This window comes from Sylvia atricapilla, chromosome 20 (assembly GCF_009819655.1).
Source record: "Sylvia atricapilla isolate bSylAtr1 chromosome 20, bSylAtr1.pri, whole genome shotgun sequence".
NCBI lineage: Eukaryota > Metazoa > Chordata > Aves > Passeriformes > Sylviidae > Sylvia > Sylvia atricapilla.
Genome location: NC_089159.1, coordinates 5,881,479 through 5,904,019, shown reverse-complemented (window position 1 = coordinate 5,904,019; position 22,541 = coordinate 5,881,479). Strand labels below are relative to the sequence as shown.

Below are 22,541 nucleotides of genomic sequence, written 5' to 3'. Positions count from 1 at the left end.
CGGGAATGGCACCGGGACAGCAACGGGAATGGGATCGGGAATGGCACCGGGACACTAACGGGAATGGAACCGGGAATGGCACCGGGAATGGACCCGGGAACGGCACCGGGACACCAACGGGAATGGGACCGGGAATGGCACCGGGAATGGGATCGGGAATGGCACCGGGACACTAACGGGAATGGGACCGGGAATGGGACCGGGAACGGCACCGGGACACCAACGGGAATGGGACCGGGAATGGGCCTGGGAATAGCACCAGGAATAGCACCGGGAATGGAGCCGAGAATAGCCCCGGAACGGCACCGGGAATGGGTCCGGGAATGGAGCCAGGAGAGCATCGGGACCGAGCCCGGGATCAGCACCGGGAATGGGACCGGGCGCTCACCGCGGTCTCTCCCCGCCTTCCCCCTCCACTTTTCCTCCAAAAACTGTCCCAAAACATCTTTTTTTGTTTCCTAAAGTGCTCAATAGCTAAAAGTGTTCAGGGTTAAATCCTCAATTTAACTCAATTTAGGTATTCCTCAATACCTAAAAGTGTTCAGGGATAAATCCTTAAAGCAAACCAACCTTCACTTACATTTATATTGATAAATAATAACAAGATCATAGTTATATATTATTGTCTATTACTAATAATTAGTATTATTAATGGTAATAGGATGTTTCCCACGAGGATAACGCTGACTGTGCCCGGCAGCTGGACAAGGAGGGGGAAAACCTTCCCTAAATATTGGGTGAAAAATATTCTCTAAAAACGCCTTTGGAAGGTAAAACTCCAGCAATCCCAGGAGGACCAGAAAGGTGAGAAACCCCCGCGGCTTCCAAAATTACAGCACTGAATTAATGAGTGATAGTCACAATTAATGACTCCAGCATTCCCCGTAAAACATCTTCCTCCCCAAATGAAATCAACGCGGGAGTTCGCCTGCAAAGAAGTATTTTACAATAAAAAACCCCAATGCGAGGAGCTGCAGTCTTTGCTTTCGGTGACACTGAGCTGAGAGTGGGGAAAATAAAGCCGATTTCTGCTACAGGCCCAACACCTGCGTTTTAAATCCCTTTTGGGGATGGTATTTCCATTCAAGTCTCTGGTTCGCTATTTTAAATCACTTTAAGGGGCGATATTTCCATTAAAAGTCTCCGGGTCGCTCTTTTGTGCAGTTCTGGGGTCTCACACAAAACTTGGTGAGCGCCTCTCTGTGCTCAGGGATGTGCAAATCCACCTTTATTGATTAATTGATTCAAAACCTCCACACTTCAGTGTCTCGAGCACAGACACTTTAGTTACAAAACCGTCCTGAAAGTGCTTAATCCCCCCACAAAAGACTTTTCCGCGAAGAAAATGAAAATAACCATTGTTACCCGGCGAGGATTGCTGTCCCCCGAGAAGGCAGGCTGCGATTCTCCTGGCCATGAATCATTAATGGAATAACAAAAGCCGAGGAGGGGTTTAGGGACTCATTAACGAGGGCAGGACGGCCACGCTTTTATTTCAATCTTTACACAAGAGCTGCAAGTTTGTTTTCCTCCCCACCACCCCGAACAGTGTGGACCTTGAGATCAGAATTAGCACCTAAATCAACTCAGTAAATCCCAGGATTATTGACAGAAGCGATTTGGGAGTGGTGAAACACGGAATAATTTGATTTTTTTGCTGTTGTTGTTGTGAGCATCCCAGTGCTGCAGCTGCTTCTCTGGAACACCAGGGGTGGTGCATAGTTCATTAAAAAAAAAAAAAAAAAAAAAAAAAAAAGGAAAAAAACTGCCAGAAAAGGGACAAATCACAGTCGTGGTCTGAAGTTATTGCAGTGCAAATTTAATAGGAGCAGTGCTTTAAAGGAAGTGGGAATGAATCAAGAGTTTTCCTTCTCCACGGCAAAAATTAAACATTGCTTAAAAGCAATTCCCAGCTGAGCTTCTGTTTGAGACGAAGGAGTCGGGGCTGGATGGAGCTGGAAGAGATCTCAGAGGACACAGAAGAAGTTTCAGAGTTCTGCTGTCAGAGGTTGGTTTTCGTGGGGTGAGCTCTCCTCCCAGCCCAACCTGAATTTGGGTGATTTTTAGCACACAAAGGCATTTCCAGCTCGCTGTTCAAGGTGCTGAAGGGCTCACTGAAGAGCAGAACGTTGATGTTTCATGGAAATAAAGTGCATTTTCCTGCTCCTTCTCAAAAAGCCATCTTCAATGGTATGAATTTAATTTATTTCGTTCCCAGGATTGTCAAAAAAGCTACCGAAATTTCTCCCACTGATGGAAGTGACCAGGAGAGAGAGACACTTTTGGAGTAACTCTTCCATGGGCTCTTTCCCCTCTCCCTTTTTTTGTTCCATATTATGCAGTTTTTAATACAAATATTTCTTCCTCTTCCTGAAATATTTTCCATTTCAGGCCCCACATTCCCTTCCAAAGCAGTAAAATCAACATTTTTGTGCACCGCTCAAGGCTACCAGGTATTCTGATAAAGCATTTAAATGAAGAAGTGGCATCTTTTAAATATTTTTTTTTCTTTTTAACAAAGCAGATAAAGATGAGTTTTCAAGTTTGCAAATTGCTCCAACACCAGCCCCTGTCATTCCTCACTTCTCCCCCTCCAGGTTTATCCCAACTCCAACAGCGTTTTTGCCTTTTTACTGCAACGTGATGGAACTGAGAGGTGCTAAAATGAGTATTTTGAGATCCATTTTCACTCACACATGAGCTCATGCACAGTTGGGACATTAAATTTGAAATCTATTTACAATTTTACATATTTTACAATATATAGTTCATCTTTACAGCTACAGAGTAAGTTCAGACTAACATTGGTACCTTTTTTTTTTTTTCCTGCTGGAACTTGGCTTCAAGTTAAACTAATTATTAAAAACAATTAAGTGCATGCTTAGAAGGAAGCTTTCAGGAGAGATGTCAATGGACTAGTGTTGCTTAAAAATTACACCAGTTTGTGTAGAAAATCGAAATTCAGTTCAAAAAACCCACCAAAGCCTAATAGAAATCTACTGGACTAAAATAAATACAATTCATTACACTCAACCAAAAAAAAAAAAAAAAAACAAACCAAAAACAACCAAACCCCCAAAAAGTACCTTTAAAAATGTACTGATTTAAGCTCATTTCTTTTTTTCTTTTTTTTTTTTAGCCTTAAATTTCCTTCCTTTCTCAATTAGCTGAGGATAATTATCCTGCATAAACCTGAGGCTGCAGTGGTGGGGGCAGCTTGTCATTCTCCACGTTTTCAGAGTCAATGGCTGCTAAGGCTTGACTTTTTGGTTTTATTTCCAAGGGATATTTCTCCACAATATCTTCCACCTCCTTGGTGATGCCATCAGTCCAATCAATGAGGTCTTTCTCCAGCTTCTTGGCTTCACTGACAATTCTTTCCTGTCTCTCATTCAACTGAGAGAGGAGGTCTAAGCTTTTGCACATTTGCTTCACCCCCAGGCACACGTCAGGGGAGAAACTGTCAGATTCCTGCTTTTTTGGGGAGGTCTGGCCCGTCATGAAACGATCAAAATCTTCCTGGCTCAGATTTAAAGACTGAGCATCCAGTTTTTCAATGAAGGCCACAGCACAGCACTGCAAAAAAACAACCAGAGAGAGCGTCACTGCAAGGCTGGAATCACCACAGACTGGAAGGTACCCATTTTCTATTCCTCACCCTCTTCTAATTTCTTACTATTTTTATAGGCAACTGATTCATTCCTCTCTCCAAAAGTTTGAAGAAATCAAAAACTGAGCCACCAAACTTCAATATATATATATATATATGTATGTATATTTATATGTATATTCCAAACTTCAGGGTCTCTGTGTTTGGGAGGTGAGGGAACAGCAGGAACACGCCAAGGAGACAGGAGCAGTCTTTTATATTTATATTATATAAATGTATATTATACTATATAGCAGTCTATTATATTTATTTAATTCTATTTATTTCATTTCATAATATTCCGTTTTCTGATCAGCAGAGATCTGCTCTGCAGATTAATTTATTAACTAATGAATTTCCTGAAGGAAGGAATGTCAAAGCCCAGCACACTTGGTGGATGCTCTGCTCCTACTGAAATGAACTTTTACCATCTCAAGTGTTTCATTCAACTCTGTCATTTCCCTCCAGGATTCTTTATGATAAAATGCAGAGCACACCAAGAAATGCCTCTTGGAGAAGCTGTAAAACACTTGTTTATCTCCACACATGAATAACTTATTTCTGCAGTGCCTCCAAGAAATTCTCCTGAGCTCAAAGAGAGGACTTTGCATCTGGAACATCTGCACAGCCCAAACTCAGGGTTTGAGGAACAGGATAAAAATACACCAAATACAAATAAAAAAATACACGTGCAAGATAAAAATACACCCAAGTCTTAGCATCAGACTTTTCAAACCAAGGGTTTAAAGTTATAAAATAACTTTATATAAAGTTATAAAAAGTTCTTATATAAAATAAGAAAACAAACCCCTGGACAGCAGGGATGGAAGAGAGAGGGGATATAGAACTGGCTGTGCTCTGAGTAACCTCAACCACTGTTTGCAGATGAATTTGGATTTATATTTCCCTCTGCTGGCAGCTCCTACCTCCAAACAAAAGGCAGACCTTGCTGTGCAAGCCCACCTTTCCTGCTGCACTCACCAGGTTGGTGAAATAATATCCATCCTCCCCTGTCATCAGCCTGCTGGGGTTGCAGAAGCGAGTGATGTACTGGATGTTGGACTGCAGGCGTGGGGGGTTCCCCTTCAGCACGATGTAAATCAGGGTGGGCAGGAAATCATCAGCAGAGGCTGGCTCATTCTTGGTGATTTTGATGGCATTGAAGATGTGCTTGCTGCATTTGGTGATGCAGGCCAGCTTGTCCCGAGGGACACGCTTGGAGTCCATCTCAATGATATCTGTGAGGGGGAAAATGGGGGAAAAATCATCCCAGTTGTATTAATCAGGCACTGGATAAGCAGGATTTGCTGGGTAATGTTGGTATTGCATTGTTTCTATCTTTGGGGGAGTGTTTCAAGTAGATCAAGCTAAGCTTAAACTCTTCAGAGTGTGGGAAATCATCCCTGCTCCACAGATGAAATTCCAAACCCGCAAAGATTCCTGCGCATTTAACAGCCTGGACCTTCCCCCCTTTGTGATGACAGCAAAAATAATCTCAGTAAGCAAGAGAGACGAAATTTAAGGCTGTAAATATAGAATCCATCACTCACAGACCTGTAATTGCCTTCACAACCATGTCAGAGACTTCAGGGATTTCCTCACTGACAGGAACACAGAGCATCTGGGGAGTCACCCAGTGCAGAGCCCTGGGACAGGAGAAAACAAGGGGTTAAACTGCTCAGTGCCATCCAGGTGTCTGAAACCAGCTGCCTCCTGAAGCCAGGCCACAAGGAATGCTTTGTGTCAATGAGACATTATTGCAGCCACAAACCAGTTTATTCCACTGATGTAATTTATTTTCAGTAAAAAGGACTTCCTTTTTAAATAAAATTTTTGGGCTGTAATTTAACAAAAGCAAAATTTCCCAGGGTAGTGGTTGTCATTATCCCACCTATTAATTCTTTCTGCATTTTAAATAAAATGGTTTGAACCCTTAACAAGCCATTTTTCTGTGCACAGCACAAGGATTTTAGTGTGGTTGATTCAGAGCTCATTTGGAGAATTAGGGATTACTCAATTATTTGTCTTTTCAAGCCTTACCTGATCCTTTTTTGGACAGCAAGGTCTTTCTTCTCATCATCAGTTGTCTCAGGGCAAAAAACATATTTATACTGTCGAGTCATGATGTATTTCTCAACCTCATCCATTGCCTTCTCCACTTTTTCAGGGGGCACTGAAAGGGAAAAATCCCCCAAATGAAATATTCCAGGGCTCTTTGGAAGGTTTAATCCCAATATCATTAAATTAATATTACTCATTCAAGCCAACATCAGTTCATAAAGGGATACAACGGGAAGTAAAAATAAAATGGGTAGAACTCCACCACCGAGAGTTTAAAAGAAAGCTGTAAAAACAAATATTCAGGCAGCAAAACTTCCTAGAGGGAACAATTCTAACTCTGCTACCAGAACCTGTTCCCAGCATCTCTGAAAGCTGGGAATACTTTGCTTTAACTGGAAATTCAAGAGGCTTTGGTTTTCCATCAGTGCTTTTGGAACAGGAAGATGAAAAAAAGAACAACTTGGTACCTTTCCAACGTGTCTGCAGCCTGTCTGCTACATTTTGGTAGAAGTCCTGGGCACACTCAGATTGTTCCTCAATGCTTAAATCCTGCAGGAGAACAAGGATTAAGTGTGAAGAGCTGGCAGCAACACCTCGTGTTTTGTTTTGTGTCCAGCTGCAGTAACAGTCTGAGAATGCAGAGGTGTCATCAGAGGTGTTTATAGTGGCTCCGTTTTATTTAAAAATAGGAGAAGCCAACACTGGCTCTTTCATGTGTGAAAGATTTGTATTTACTTGCTGAATAAATGGATATTAGCACAGGTGCAATGGCTTTTTCCCCTGAGGAGCACTGACAAAATAACTCAGACTAGGCAAAATGTTTGTCCCTATTTAACCTCTATTTTTTAAAGGTAATTTACAGTCTATAAAACCCCCAGGAACAACAATTATTTGAAGGAGTATCTCTCCAGCAGACATTTCTGATGATAAATTTACTGTGAAATATATTCACAGTAAAACAACACTGGCTTTTGCTAACTGAGCTCCTGAAGAATGTAACAGAGGTTTGAAGGTTTAAAATTAATTTAATCAAGGCAATTTTCACCATTAAATGAAACAATACAGTAAAAAACCAGAGGGGGAGAATTTGATTTCTGAATTCTCTAAGATCACAAACTGAACATTTTCAAAAACTGAGACTGGGTTTTAGGCCTGGTTTATGTGTAGTAAAAAGTCCCATGTTTTGAGGAGGCTGAAGTAGGAAATGAGAACACCTTCAGTGCTTGAAACCAAAAATGAACCCAGGCTGTTTACACAAAGTCTGTGCTCAGAATGAACAGATCTAAAAGAAAAGGAATAAAAGTTCAAGAAGATCTCAAAGTCGAGGGAATGTAAGATTCCATGAGAACTCATGAAGAGACAGTCTGAGGAACTAAATAGAAAAGGGAGAAGAAGGGGGGGAAAAAAGAAGTGCTGAATTTTGACACATCCCAACCATAGGTGGCACCACAGACTGATTAATATTTCAAGAACAACGATTTTTTTAAATGGAAAATGAAGATGTAACACTTATTTAATATTTAGAAAAAAAAAAAGCAGCACAGCCAAATTCCCCTTCCCCAATAAAAGGAGAGGGGTGGGTTGATGCTGAATTATCTTTAGATAGAAGATAGTTTCATGCTAGAAGTTTTTAAGCTAAAGTTGTCTCATCCCTGGAAGTGTCCAAGGCCAGGCTGGATGGGTTTGGAGTAACCTGGGATTGGGGAAGGTGTCCCTGCCCATGGAAACTAATGATCTTTAATTCCCTTCCAACCCAAACCACTCTGTGACACCTAAAAACTCACCAGATGATATCTTACATAATTTCCACAAGTCCCATTAATGTTGAATATGGCTGAACAGACTCAATTATGTGGGATTTATTTAGTCAGGACTAATTTATGTGGGGTGCTCTGGGGTTAGAAGGATCCTTTGGTCCCACACTACCAAGAAAATAATAATAATAATTAAAAAAAAGCCCCCCTAGATCTTAATTTGATTAATCCAATCATCTGAAGGCTCCTGCCACACTCCAGAAAATCCAAACTGCTGGGAGAAGTGCAGCATTTCCTCCCTCTCTTCCCAACTTCCCCATTTTTATGGAGACAAGATGCACTCACCCTTTTATGACTCATGGTGTCCAAAAAGAGTTTGCATTGCTTGTAGATGTCCTGGCCAGGCTTCTGGTAGGTCCTGATGAATTCTATGAACTCCTTGGACACTCGGTCTGTCTCGATGCTGGCCTGCCTGTGGATGGAAGGGCTGGGAGCCTTGGCCTCCTGGATCTCTGCTGGCAAAATTCAGGGCACAGCAGATCAGGTTTTTTATTACACTGATGGATCCTTTCACAAAGCTTTTATCATTTCAAGCAGGTTTTTGTTTGGTTTTTTTTTTTGTTTTGTTTGTTTGTTTCAGCTATGCAGGCAATTGATCATTTATTTCTCATTTATTGCCCAGGGAAATGCTGGACATCATTAAACACAGCAATAATTATTAAACACAACTCCAGGAAAAGTGAGTATCCCACTAAAGTGGAACATTTAGAGCCACACCCCCATTCACACTAATGGCCTTTTTATATTAGAAATGACTGCAACACAGGGTTGCTTTTGGGTTTTAGAGTCACTCCCAGACCAGATATCTCCATTTAAGGTTTCCAGCTGGGATTTTGCAGATTCTTAAAGGTAATGGGGTGGTTTTCCCACTCTCCCTGGCTCCCAAGCAGCTCAGGGCAGTTCTGCTCAAGGAACACACGCTGCAAGTTGACAGAGCTGAATCCATAGGGTTTTTTTTCCCCACAAAAACATCTGATTTTTCAAGTTTCCAAGTGAATTGTGCTGCTCCAATACCTTCACCCACCTTTCAGCTTGCCAGCCAGCGCTGTTGGAAATGGAGGGATTGAATAGAGGTGGTGGAAATGAACGTGGTGAGAGGCAAGCAGCAGAGAGACAGAAAACATGAAAATATTCATGGTCAGCACGAGACAAACACAGCTTTCAACCTGCAAACACTTCACATGCACAGAAATCCTGCTGTCAACAAGCATGCAGAACTCCAAAGGGAAGAGAAAGAAATGAGATTAATATGTTTAAGTTGGTTTAATTTGGATTTGAGGGAGTTTAGTGGGGGTTTTTTAGTTATTTGTTTTTGAAGAGGTTCAGCACTACAGAAAATCCAAAGTTGTGTCACCCAGTGAGTACCAAACTCTGTCCCTCTGAGCAAAGCTCCACACTTCAGCACAGGGAATAACTTGGCCAGGCACCATCAGAGTACCTCTGGCACTTCAGTGCCCAGAACAGAAAAGGTTTTGCAAATATTTAAATTCCAATTAAGATTAAAAGTGCAAATCTAACTCCTTTCTGGTTACTCAAGGACATTTTTCCAGAGGGGATTTCCTTCCATTGCCTTCACACCTAAAACTCACTGCATCAATCCCAAACCCTACACAGGACTCCAGCTGGAGGGTGGCCATTAATTACATTGGTCACATTTAACATTAGAGAAGCAGAAAGCTTATCTGGAAATACTAAACAAAGAAAAGGGCAGAATTATCAGGTATTTCTTCCATGATTCATCACTGATCTCATTTCACAGTACAGCCGAAGGTTTATTTACTTCAACAATGAGTTCACTCTTTTATCAAAATAATGAGCCTCATTTTACTACTCGACCTTAAGGAATGTGAATATTATTTTTTCAGTCACAAATTCAAACTAGATTGTTGTTTAGTTACTAGAGAGATGTACTCAACTGAGGCAGATTAATATTAAGTATTAAAAATTTTAATTAGGATGAACTGTCTTTTAATGAGTTACACCAAGAATTACTTGTAGTTGCAGCTTCACTAATGTCTGAGCTGAAATCCTGATTTAAGGAAAATTAATCTGTACTTAATACCAAGGACTGCAGGAAAAAAATGAACTTCCAGCAACAAAATAGCCTCAGGTTTGTCCTGTGCTCTCAGAGAATTCAGCCTAACTAAAAAGAGGCTGATTACAGCCAAGAAATTCCAACAAGTTAAAGAGAGCCCAAAAGAAGAAAAAGCCAAAATGCCAGGAGCCAGCAGGGGAAGAGTTAAGGAAGGATCAGCTTCACAAAGAATAAACATAATTAATATTTCAATCTTTCTACAGGAAAGCCACTTGTCACAGCAGAACAGGAGCACTCCAGGGATTCACTATGGTTGTGCCATGGAGCCCAGTCCAAGCATGGGATGTGACACAGGGTTTGTCACCAGCTCTGTCACACGCAGCCCTTCATCACCTCCCTGTCATTTATTGAACATCTGCACTTTTCTTTAGCCAGCAGAACAAGTCAGGGGTGCAAACAAATAATGGAGGATGAGCTCTTAAAGCTGTTTTTGCATCAAGGGGTTTGGTGCCCTTTTGGTTTAGATGAAACCAGTGTCTCCTCTTGATGGGAAATTCTCTTCTTGGTTTATACAACAAACATCTGGAGACGTTTTGAGAATGCCAGAGCTCTTGAAGTGCCAACTTCAGTAGTTTCAACATAATAATCAGATTTGTAACAGCAACCTGGATTTTTTTTTCCTTCTTTTTAATAAAAACACAAAGCAGCATAATTCACATAAAATTCTTATTTTTTTTTATCCTAATTCTAAGGTGGAGCTCAAAGAAGCTTCAGCTTTACCCCTATGCCTCCCTACTAAAAAGCAAAGGATTGGTTTAGAGATTCAACACCACCTCAGGATGCTGGACTTGCTTTTTTTTGCCCTCTTCATGTTGAAGAGCACGAGTTACAACTGGCACAACCCTAGTTTGTGTTTAGCAAAGCCCAACTAAGAGGCAAGCTTACTAAAACCAGGCAGACAGCTTGCCCAGGCTGTGCTGCATTACCTTCAGAAGGGGAAGCCAGTTCCCAGGAGGGAGTAAAAATCTCCTTCAAATCCCTGAGAATGTTATCAGCATTTCTCTCCCTCCCAAGCTGTCCTTGCTTAGGGGTTTTCTCTTGAGCTGCTGAAATAAAAAGGCCAAAGCAAGCAGGGCACCCAGAGCAGGAGCATGGCAGGACAGGTGGTGAAGGGATAAAAAAAAAAGAAAAGATGGAAAGTGAGTAGAATGAACATTAAAAAAAATAATAATAATAAGGTTTAACACAGGTGAATGAGTGCCTCGTGTAGCCAGCTGCTGCCATGCACCAGGACAACTCAAATCAGAAAAATGCTGAATTTCAAATGAAGGAAAATGCATTGTCTCTAAGGTTAAGACAGATTAATGCTGCTTTTCCTTCTGGAATTCCTCCTCCACAGCCCAGCATTTCCCAATAGCCTGTGAGAGCTCTTGCTATGCACAGCCAGCAGTGCCATTCATCATTCCTGCTTGTAACACATTCTGTAGAACAAACACCCAGCCACAAAGTTGATATTCCCAGCCCACACAAACACTGCCAGCCTCACATTTCTGTGCAGCTCAAGGCACCCTGCTCACACATCTCATTTTTTCCTGTCAAAGTGAGGCACTCTGGCAGCATCAGCTGATATTTCATCTCAGGGCTCCTATCACACTCACACACAGCAGCTTGTTGAGGTGACTGGCAGCCAGCAGCACCTTCTCTGCTGCTCTCTCCAGGAGGAATTCCCCTTCCAGCCCTAAATCCTGCTGTGACACCGTGGCTGACTCAGGGATTTCACTGGAATGTGCCAGAGGAACGAGGAACTGCCCCTCAGCAGTGCAGTGCCCCCACCAGGGACACATTTATGCTGTTTAGTGGCAGGACTCCTGTACAATCACACACAAACACAGGTTTAGCAGGGCACTGTTCCATGTGACAGTTTGTTTGGCATCGCTCACGTTTTTCTGTGTTTTCAGTAACCACCACTCTCCAGAAGCATCGCTATTCCAACTTTTGAAAGTCAGAGCACAGAGCATTAATCTGCCTTTTAGAACAACACATTTGCCAAAACCTTTTCATTTTAAAATGTACAGAAGCATGAGAAGCAAAGGAGAGTTACCCTTCTTAGCTCCTGCTCTGGAGGAAGCAGTGAAGAACTTCTTCACAGTAGTGACCTTTCTTGTTTTCTCATTGGTTTTCTTCTCCTCAAACTTTGAAAAGGTCAGGGACTGTGCCCCTTGGGTGCTCTGGATGCTGGCATAGGCTTCTTCTTCCTCACGCTGGAGCCTGGGGTTGGAAAAATCCAGGTGTGATTTAAGGGCTTAGAGACAGAGCTGATTTCCTGTGCAATCATTAATTACTCATTTGATGTGTTAATTCCTCCCTCTGCCTTCACTAAAGGACACTCACCCTTTCCATGCTGCAGTGGTGAAAGTGAGGGAAGGCTCAGGGTTAAATAGTGAGGTCAAAAAGGGAGAAGACTGAGATTTAGACCTCAGAATTCAGACACTCTGAACCCTTTAAAGGCATAGGGGAGGATTTCCAGGAGCACATTGACTGCCTTCCTCCCTGCCTCACACTGAGCTCCCCAACCTGTTACCTCAGGCAGTTCTTCCCCACCTTACAAAACACCCTGTCCCAGTCTCAGGGATGTTTTGGGAAATAGATCACTGTTAGATCATTGCTTTGTTAATAAATATCTGCTTGAATGGATGAGGCAAAGTTTGAAAGACCAGGTTGTTCATCTAAAACAGAGCAAACTCACCAATCCTGCAACTCTTTTTTCTCCTTTGCAGGAGGATTCAAACAGTTTACATTTTATCACCCTTCAAATGCTGGGAGGCTGAGCAACTGTCTTTAAACATCCCTCCAGCTCGGGATGGACCATAAATAGTCTGGGATCTGCAATCTCTTGAGGCAGGAATTGTATCTCAGTAGTGCTGACAGGCCTGTCTGTTCACTGCAAGGAACAATCACAGCTTATCTGTGCCTTTAGCATCCCCCAGCTATCCACTGAAGAACTCCTTAAATACCCCACTTTGTCTTAGAGTTGAGCCAAGACTGGCAGCATAACTATCTGCCCTAATAATAAATGTTTTTATTAACTGTTTAAGACATTTATGGCAGAGGAAAACAATGACATGACTTCTGAAAACACATCAGCCATTTTCAGGGTCAAGCATTTATCCCACGAGGAAAACTAGATTGGTTTGCAGAAAATAAGTGATTAGACAATTACCTAAATTAGCAAAGCTAAAGCTTTGATGTTCTTGGGCTTAAGCCTGCAGTTTAAAAGAACAACCACAGACAAGACTAAAACCAGTTTTTAATCAGCAGCTGGAAAGTAAAACCATGGTGCTGCCTATACCCAAGAAAACAATTACCATCTCCAGGGAGTATTTTAATCAAAATCGTCCCTTTAACCCTTCTAGATAGAAATGCAGATTTGCATATGCAAATTAGGTAAAAGTTGGGCTCTGTTTACATTTGTTCCTTCCCAGATTTTCTTTTCAAACCTCTTATACTAGAATATCATAAATATCATTCTCACACTAGAATGTCGTAACTAATCCATCTTATACTAGAATGTCATAACTAATCCATCTTATAGTAGAATGTCATAAATAGTCCATCTTTGCACCAAAAGCCAGGTTCAAACTCCTGCTGGGAAGGTCAAACCGGGGAATTTGTGATGAACCTGAGCAAACAGGAGACAGGAATAGGATTTGGTGGAGTCACCCTGATGGAAGAAAGAAGGTTCTTTACCGCTCTGCCAGCTCCCAATCCTCCTGAATCTGCTTCTGCCTGGCCTTGTGGTATTCCTCCCTCCAGCACTTGGAGCAGAAGCCCTGCCAGGCAGGATTGCCATAGTAACCACAGCCCTTCTTGCACAGCAGCTCCGACTGATCCACGTGGATTCCCCTGCGCTCCGATTTCAGGTTCATCTTCCTCCTGCCACGAGAGGAGAAGGGTTAAAGCAGCAGGAACGTGGCAGCAGCCTGCTGGAAATCATTTCTTCTCAGGGTTTGCCTCTCCAAAGGAGTCACCTGCTTGAATTATTTAACAGCTCCATAGCAACCAAATGAATGCCACGGGAGGAAGGGCACAGTTACATAACCAGGAGCCCCAAAGCCAGGGGCAGCACGAGTGGCACATCTTTGTAGGGCTGTGACCCTACACAGCTCCAGAAATGGCCCAGGACACCAGGGACAGTCCCACAGCCTGGGGACAATTTGCCAAGGCACATCTCTGTAGGGCTGTGACCCTCACACAGCTCCAGAAATGGCCCAGGACATCAGTGACAGTCCCACAGCCAGGGGACAAGGGCACAAGACACATCTTTGCAGTGACAGTCCCATAGCCTGGGGACAAAGGCCCAAGGCTCAGCTCTCACCAGGACCTTGCTCTGACAGCCAGAGGCATAAAGCAATGGGGAAAAAAAAAAAAAAATTAAGTTCCAAACACCAACAAAGGGAGCACACAGAATATACTGTGCTCTGTGCCTGCCCAGAACCACACTGGGGAGGCTTTAGGGAATCTTTGGCCTCCAGAAGTGTCTTCAGGGCCCAGCCACACGTGGACAAGGCACATCCCCCTTTTCTCAGAGCACCCAGCCTCCACACAGCACAGCTCAGGGGTTTTATATTCAGTGACTGCAACACAAAGATCCTCCTGCCCACAGCAGCGCCCTGCCAAGGCTTGGAGCACCCAGGGATCACCCAGCCTCCCTTCTCCTTCCCTGCCAGAAACCAGCCCACAGCCCAGCTCCTGCCCAGAGACCCAGCTCCCTGCTGCTAATGGCAGATGCTGCAGTGATTTTAGGAAAGCAGCAGCCCAGGATCATCAGCAAGGTTCAGGCGTGCACGTTACAAGACTGAGGTTTGGATTGCAGTACTGACAAACACGGAGAGCAGAAATAACACAGAAAGGTTCTTCTGGCCAGTAAATCCAGCCCCTTCTTCCTGCCATTCCAGAGGTGCTCTAATGCAGAGCAAGGGGAAAAGGGGTTTTCTCAAACTGAACAACATCAGTAACTGAGTCAGAGTTATCTTCTTTGTCCCCGAAATTCAACCCCAAACTCTTCTCTGGATCATCCAGCAAAAGATGGAACATGCACGAAGATCACAGAAACTTTTCTACTACAGGAAATTCCAGCTCTTTTATTCCAAGCTCAATTATCCATTTTAAAAGGCTGATAACGTTTAATATTTCCCATTAATCTAATCAAGTTATTTTAAGCAAAGTAGCAGGAAACACACAATTTTATCTGAGGGGGGAACAAATGAAATATTCCATCTTATCAACGTAAGGATTTGGATTTCTTTCACTTTTCTATTTTTGAAAGAAATAATGAGTATCTAAAAATAACCAAAAAATAGCTCCATTGTAGAGACATGCATATTAAGGGAATCAATTTCTTAATGACATGATTTATAGCTACGTGTTCTCATTTTTACAGATGGGAGAGCAGCTGAATACTTTCTTTTCTTTCCCACTGAAAAGCCTGGCAGACAATATTGTGCTGCTGCAGAGCAAAATGGGGGGAAAAAACCCCCTCAATATTTTGAATATTTAAGAGCTTTATTTCATTCCCATATGAGGAAATAACTGAGAAACATAAATATGCTGCTTTCACAAAAATTTTTTTTTGGTTTCATTTCCTGACTTCTCCAGGAAGGTCTGTGTGGGAGCTCCTGGCAGCCAACACCTCAGAGCTGAGAAATTCAACTTTCAGCGTGTGTCAGCTGCACAGCCTGGGCAGGAATTGCATTTTTTGGCAGGATTTGCACAATCAGGCCATTCCCAGAGCATCACTCATGTCCTTGAGCAACAATTCTGAAAAGAAAGGGGAAACAAAAGCCTGAAACTCTTCACTGATTCAGTTTCACGATGACTTCCTAAAAGCAGAAGCTGCAGCAGCATTTTGGTCAGAGACCTCTATTCAGGCGCCTGTCCTAGAAAAAAATGCTATAAATATGCCTCAAATGTTTAATTGCCATTAATGGGAAGCTGGTCAGTCAATGTTTTCACTGTAAACCACGAAGACACAACAAATAAAAACAATCTCCTATCACAAAAATTCCCAGAAATTTTACAGGGATCCCTGTCACTGAGGAAATAAAACCCTACAAAACCCTGTCACCCACCAGAACATAGCTACAACTCTGGAACTGCAATAATTCCAAGGACTCAGGGGTCTGGTCTTATTCCAAAGCACCATATTCCAGACTCTGATTTGAAGATGGAAGGAGTGGGATAAAATCCCTGACCCAGCTTCTCTCCCACCCCAACACCTGAAACCACAGCAGGGTTTTTCTGCCATTTGGGCATTTTCACCCCTCCAGAGAGGTGCAAAAATCACCTTTGTGCCCACAGAGCTTCACCCCTGCAGTGCCTTTGGTTTCCCTCTGTGTGTATATTCAACTAAAAGTAAAGTTCTGCTCAGTGTCCAAGCTCAGCAGCTTTGCCCGGAGTGAGCTGCAAAGTCAGGGGCTGTCCCCTCCCTGCGGGTGTCTGTGTGCCACCAGCTCAGAGCAGGGACAAAGGAGTCACACCTGCACACAGAGCTCAGACTTTCTCCTCCCTTCTCACAGAAAAGGCAGTGGCAAAAAAAACAACCCACAAAAAATAAAAATAATCCCACCACAAATCCCCCAAAACCACAGAAAAACCCAACAAAAAAAAGAAGCCAAAACCAAAAAAAAACCCCACAAAAAAATTGCAAAAAAGCAGAAAAAACCCAAAAAAAACAAAAACAACCATAAAAACAACAAACAGATGAAAAAACCCACACCCCCCCCCAAATAAAACCCCAAAACCCCACCAACCCACCCCCCCAAAAAACCCCAAACAGTTCTGCAGCCCATTTCTGCAGTCAGCATTAATATTTTAATGAAGAAAACAACTCGGGTTTTGATAAAATGAATGTAAAAAAAAAACCTCTCAAATTGATTTTTGGCAAGTAAATCACTTATATTATAATCATACACGATAAAAATGTTTTGTTGGAAATGTTAAGTGTTCAAAACGCTTTTTCCCCCCTTTCTCTGTTCCCTTCTCTCCTTCCTACTCCAGCTAAAGGTGATCATTCCTTACCCAACAATCACATCCTCAGTGTTTGCACAGTCACACCACGCTTTTGGCACGGACAGATCACTTATTTTCACTCCTGCCCTGTTCAAAGCTCATTGCTAACATAATTCAAAGGAAAAAAAAAAAAACCTCAAAGTTGTTGTTTTTCTGGAGCTGGAGAACAGGCAACTCCAAACACCTTTATACCACCTGCCCACTGAGAAGTCAGAAAGGCAAAAAGAAGGTAACAAACTTCCACATTTAAAAAAATAAAAAAAATCTAATTCAGAAGTACAGTAAAATATCAGAAGATCATCATTAACATTAATTAGTACGATTTGGAGAGGTGCTTTACACCAAACATCCTCCATCTCCAAGTGCAAGCACTTCAAGAAGCACCACATCTCCCTCCCAGGAGCAAAAAAATTGAATGTAATTTTAAATATATTCATCCATTGCTTTGCTCAGTGAGTGTTTCCCAAGGCTGTGCTGTGACTATCACCAGGGAAGGCAAGAATGGCACCCCACAGACACCAGGGGACAGAATCTGCTTTTGAGCACTTCTGTGCCAGGAGCAGACCTCATCACACCTCAGCATCTGTGTTAATTAATTAGCAACACCCCTTGGAAGAGTTTAGAAAAAGAATGGGCTCTTAGTTATTAATGTATAAAATGCCTTGATTTCATGTTACTTATTTGCAAGTAAAAGCTTCTGGTCTCCTGTTCTCCTCTGGAATGGAGACATGGAAATCACCCAGCTCTTCTCTACCATTTTTTAGGTGCACCTCACACCCTGTGGGTGGCTCCTGAGGGATTTCTTTGGGATAATCACAGCCTGGAAAAGTGTCCCACTGCTGCCTGTGGACACCCAAATGTTCCCTTCTCTTACTGCCACAGGAATTCCCAGTTTGAACCTCCGTGTTCTGCGTGTCCAGCTTTATTTTTCCAAATTCTGCTGAAATCAAAAGGGAGCGAGGCCTGTGATTCATATTAAACCAGATCTATCTGTAGGGCTGCACATCAAAGGTCTCTAATGTCAGATCAGAGCTGCTCCAGCTTTTTTAGAGCATCTCACACACACACAAAAAAAACCTCCACCACCAAATCACTGTGGTTTAATTCAAAATTAGCTTTCTACTGGCTTTAATGCGACTTATTCCAAAGCTCTCAAACACATCTTCCTATCAGCAGATTTTTCCTGCTGTACCCACACTTAGACAATGTGTTTTTTTTCTTTTTATTCACCCATTTAGAGCAAACACCTCTTAAAAAGGGCAATACCAACTCAGGGACTTCTCATCCTTGCTCACAGCCCTCAGTCTTTTCCTGTCAGGTTTGTCATCCAAGAAGAGCAAATAAATCACAGCTCTGCCTCCAGAAAATGGGGAGTCACAGAGAATTTTTCAGCAAGGACAAAGCAGCTGCCTGGAAAGCTGAAACTGAGAGACGTGTGTGCAAACACTGCAGGGTTTCAGTCACCACCAGGAACTCAAAGCAGTAAAAGGAACTTTCCTGCAAAATATTCTGGCTGAGAGCCACTTCACTTTCCCTGTCACACACATTGAGACAACACAGAGTCAAGACACAGGAAACACAAATTGTGTTCCAAACCCATAAATCCCAAGGCCATTTTTTGCCAGTATTCCATAAAAGGGACTCAAGGAGCAGCAGGACTTTGGATCTTTTGTAGCTCAATAACAGCAAAACACCAAATTCCAATTTTCACACGGATCAAGTTACAAAACAACCAGGGAAAAAAATCATAATAAACGCATTAAATAAGGTATCAGGCACAGCAAAGAGCAGATGCATCCTCAGCTTTTAGGTAGGGAAAAAAAAAAAAAAAAAAAAAGGGCTCCTCCAACCCAAATTGGATCCATCACCCAGGGTTGATTTAATGCACACACGAAAGACCAAACTTATGTAACACCTTCTTGTCAGCAAGAAACACAAGGAATTCTCCCAGCACAAAGGCTGCAGACACAGCTTTGGCTTGGGGAAAAGATGCTTCAGGAGCAGCAGGGATTTATTTACCACAGGCTCCAACACTCCCAGCTTGTTTTTCTGGTTCTTTTCCACCTCCCTGCCTTGCCAGGGATGGAGCAGGCAAAAATCAGCTGTACCTTTATTATCAGTGCAGATTGTGAGGAGATATCAGCTGGGTCATAAACTATTTATTAGTCCTGGATTGCTGAGGTCACCTCTGAGAGAGCTGGCTGGAAAAACGCATTTTCAAAGCTGAACAGAAAGGGTCTTGCTTCATCAATCAATAAACACCTCCAGTAAGTGCTAATTGCAGTCCATTTATAATTATTACACGCTGTGAAGAACAGTTTTTAAGTAACTCCACAAAGTAAACGAGTGGCTTTAATTCGATAACTGAAGTTCTATAAGTGGGTTTCAGTATTGGTAAACAAGTTAATTAAATGTGTCTAAAACCAGGAAAACACAGACCAGGAACAGGCTGGTTTGGGTTGGGTTGTGGGTATGTTTTGATTGCTTTTTGTTGCTGTTGATTTGGTTTTTTCATCTCTCTCTAAAATTAAGTTAAAAAAAAATAAAAAATTAACAAGTCTTGGCACAAGAATCAGCAACAACCTTGAGCAGTCTTTTCACTGGGCTGAAGCAAATGTGATTCAGCTCTTCAAAAGTCACTCCAGCACTTAATGAACGACTTGAATTCTTCTAATTCAGAAACATCAAAGTGCCCCAAAGAGTGTTCACAATGAACTCACTGCAACTCTCTGGTTGCATCCCCAGAAATGGAATTTTAAAGCAGAAAAAAAAAAAAAAAAAAAAAAAAAAAACCCTCCAAATACACGATTCCTACATTAACTGCTGTTGGTTCACCTTTTACTGGTATCTGAATGCTCCATCATAATTCAGAACAAGACAGCAGCCAGCAAATTAAACTGCTAACACCAGATTTATAAGGTAGGTTAGAAACTGAGGGGTGGAAGGAGGGAGTCAAGGTGTGTTTTGCATTTTACCAATGGAAAAGTGCCCTGAAAATGTATTTATTCCAAAGAAGCACTGACGCCAACGCCCCAAAATTCTGAAGTGCAGCAACCTCCAGTGTTGAAAGAGTCATGATTCAGGTGTAACCCCAAACACTCAGACATGTCATTAGCAGCAGCGTAATTAACCATGAGCTAATTTCCTCCCAAGGAAAGGGTGGGGCAAGGTGATCTCAGACTAAAAAACACAACAGCCATGAGACAAGTGAGGAATTGGGGAAGAACCCCGGGTGTTATCACTGCAGTGCTCACACTTTTAATGGGCATCTTTCTTGAAGTTATGGGATTTCAGCTGCAGCAGCTGGAGGATAAACAGTGCTAAAAAAAAAAAAATAGTCCCATGAAAAGAAACAGTCGCTGCTCTGATGAGAAGCCACTTCAAACAAACCACAGAGCTGGGTTTTGGAAGGGAAATTGCAGCCACTGCTTCAAACCTCCGAAATCCTGATGGCCACGAGGCTGCAGCTCTCAGTTCCCTCAGCCTGGAGTTGTGTTTTCCCCCCAAATGCCAGCACAGCCCCGGGGCTGCAGGTTTGGGCTTCTCCCCATGACACAGGCTGTGCCTCTCCATCCCCATGTGACCCACGAGTGGGGCTTTGAACGGAATCACAGCAAACGTCTGAAAACTCTTTGTGCTGCCCGGTCGGGAATTCAGGTCAGAACCAAAAGAAGATTAGTTAGAACTGCTAAAATCTCCTCAGAAACAGCAGCCAACAGGTTCCTACAGGCTGTTTCCTGCCCACCGCACTCACCTGGACACAAATGGAAATTAAGTTGCCTAAAACCTCACAGAAAAACTCGGAAATGTTTTATACACTTTGTACCTGGCTTGTTACAAGTGGCATTTTAACAAGACTTCACAAGCAAGACTTCTAGGACTAGTTTTAGATCACAAGTAGCTAATTAACAGAAAAAAAAAAAAAAAAAAGCCCCAAGAATAATTGGGGATTACAAAGCAAGGAAAGAAGGAGCTGAGAAAGGCTGTTCTAGCTTAAATAACACCACAGAACAGAATTAAATACCAGAATCATGGACTATCTTCAAGGTTATAATCACTTTGTTGAGTAAAGCAGTCTTAGGAATTGGGATAATTTGCTTTATATCCTATTCTCCCTTTCTACTGTGTGTTGTTTTGGGCTTGTTCTTGGTCAGCAGAACATTCCACTGAGCTACAATTCTCTTCCTAATCCTCCCTGCTGCAAAACCCACTTGTGTAACCGTGTCCAGATAGGCAGCACATCCACTCCTGAGTAAAGCCCTGCTCCTGGAAAACACCTCGTCCTTCTACTGGTTGGGTCATTGCTCTCCAAAAAGTGCTGGACAACTGGAAAACTAAAAGCAGCTCAGTGCAGTTCCCAAAGTCCTGGTGTTAGGAGTTTCATGCTTCAAAAGTAGTTTTCAAACGACCCCAAACAACAAAATCAATCATGGATTTAAATCACAACCTCCACAATGCCACCCTTTTCCCTCAACGTGTTCAATGCTGCTAATTCCCAGCACTGGGCCTCACTCAGCCAAAACAAAAATACAATTTATTGTGCCTGTAAAACCTTCTCAGCCAGCCCCAGCCCCTGTCCCAGAGCAGCAGGATTTCAGAGCCACCCTCTCGGAGAATTTCTTGGGAAATTGAAGCGTTCAGCTCTCAGCATCTCACAGCCCCTCGGGGCCACTCCCTGCTTCAAGGGAACAACCTGAACTCCAGAGGCAAACACCCACAAAAGCATCCAAAACGCCCTGCTCAGCATCCTGAGCATTCTCCCAACTCCACCTGGTTTGACTTTAAAGGACTCTGACCCTCAGCTGCGCAGTGAGAAGCCAGGCAAGGACCATACTTACAGGAAAAAAGCCAAAACCTCATTGACCCGCAAGGAACTCATCAGGAGGACGGGCTGGGGGACTATCGGTGGAGCTATCAGTGACACCTGCTAACTACACGGGCAGACCCTCGGAATTAACTAAAATACACAGATAATAAAAATCAGCTTTAGGAGCTGCACATGGAGGAGGGCAAACACCCACAGAAAGCACTCAAAACTCAGCACCTGAAAAACTCTCCAAACTTCCCCCGGCTTGAGCTGAAAGGGCTTTAATCGTCAGCCGGGCAATGCTTACAGAACAGAAGCCCAAACCTCCCGGATCCACAAGAACTCGTGAGGAAAACAGGCTGAGGGGACGTGGTGCCAAAGCGCCACCCGCGAACCACGGCACGGACCCAGGCGATGAAAACCTACAGATAACACCTAATAACAATTAGTTTTGGGAGCTGCACGCGGTAGGGGGAGGGCGTTTTGCCAGGTAGATCCCGGTGTTTGTCCCGGTGTTTATCCCGGTGTCTGTCCCGGTGTCTGTCCCCGATCCCGCCCTGCCCGGCACACAGGCCCCTCTCCCCGGCGTGCAGCCCCTCGGCGGGGCGGACACCGAGCCCTCCGGACGAGCCCTCACGGGGGGCACGGCTGTCCCCGCTGTCCCCGCTGTCCCCGCTGTCCCTCACCGGCTGTCCCGGGCGGCGGGGCACACCCGGCTCTCCGCTCCGCTCGGCCCCGCTCGGCCCCGGCGCTGCTCGGGCCGTCCCTCGGCGCCTCCCTCGGCTCCGGCGGAAGGGCGGGCGGCACCTCCGGGGCGGGACCCAGGCCGGAAGGAAGCGGCGCCGGGCCGGGCCGGGCCGAGCCGGGCCGGGTTGGGCCGGGCCGGGCCGAGCTGGGCTGAGCTGAGCCGAGCCGGGTTGGGCCGGGCCGGGCCGGGCTGGGCTGGGCTGGGCCGGGCCGAGCTGAGCCGGGCCGGGCCGGGCCGGGCTGGGCTGAGCCGAGCTGAGCCGGGTTGGGCTGGGCTAGGCTGAGCCGGGCCGGGCCGGGCTGGGCTGGGCCGGGCTGAGCCGGGTTGGGCTGGGCTGGGCTGGGCTGGGCCGGGTTGGG

The 22,541-nt window shown here is 43.9% G+C and overlaps 1 protein-coding gene across 9 annotated transcripts; it reads right to left on the bottom strand.

Annotated features, from left to right (window-relative positions):
• Positions 1-1,798: 1,798 nt before the first annotated feature.
• Positions 1,799-22,224, bottom strand: RABGEF1 (RAB guanine nucleotide exchange factor 1). Of its 9 annotated transcripts, none has more exons than XM_066333277.1 (11): positions 22,121-22,224; positions 13,307-13,492; positions 11,661-11,827; positions 10,546-10,665; positions 8,549-8,569; positions 7,810-7,979; positions 6,178-6,259; positions 5,690-5,822; positions 5,204-5,295; positions 4,631-4,887; positions 1,799-3,576 (listed from the first exon to the last, which is right to left on the bottom strand). In XM_066333277.1, the coding sequence occupies exons 2-11, from the start codon at positions 13,483-13,485 to the stop codon at positions 3,178-3,180; spliced, it is 1,620 nt and encodes a 539-aa protein (XP_066189374.1). In that variant the 5' UTR covers positions 13,486-13,492; positions 22,121-22,224; the 3' UTR covers positions 1,799-3,177. The 9 variants fall into 9 exon arrangements, with proteins under 9 accessions (XP_066189374.1, XP_066189375.1, XP_066189376.1 ...); XM_066333278.1 differs by having other exon boundaries at positions 7,810-7,976; XM_066333279.1 differs by having other exon boundaries at positions 10,546-10,662.
• Positions 22,225-22,541: the final 317 nt, after the last annotated feature.

Bases quoted from the DNA above. Each gene is read 5' to 3' on its own strand.
- RABGEF1 (XM_066333277.1), bottom strand. From the start codon at position 13,485: ATGAACCTGAAATCGGAGCGCAGGGGAATCCACGTGGATCAGTCGGAG. The intron at 10,666-11,660 runs GTAACTCTCCTT...TTTTTATTTCAG, and splicing joins CAGAGCAGGAGCTAAGAAGG to CAGCTCAAGAGAAAACCCCT. The intron at 4,888-5,203 runs GTCTGTGAGTGA...TCCCCCTCACAG, and splicing joins GGTTGTGAAGGCAATTACAG to ATATCATTGAGATGGACTCC.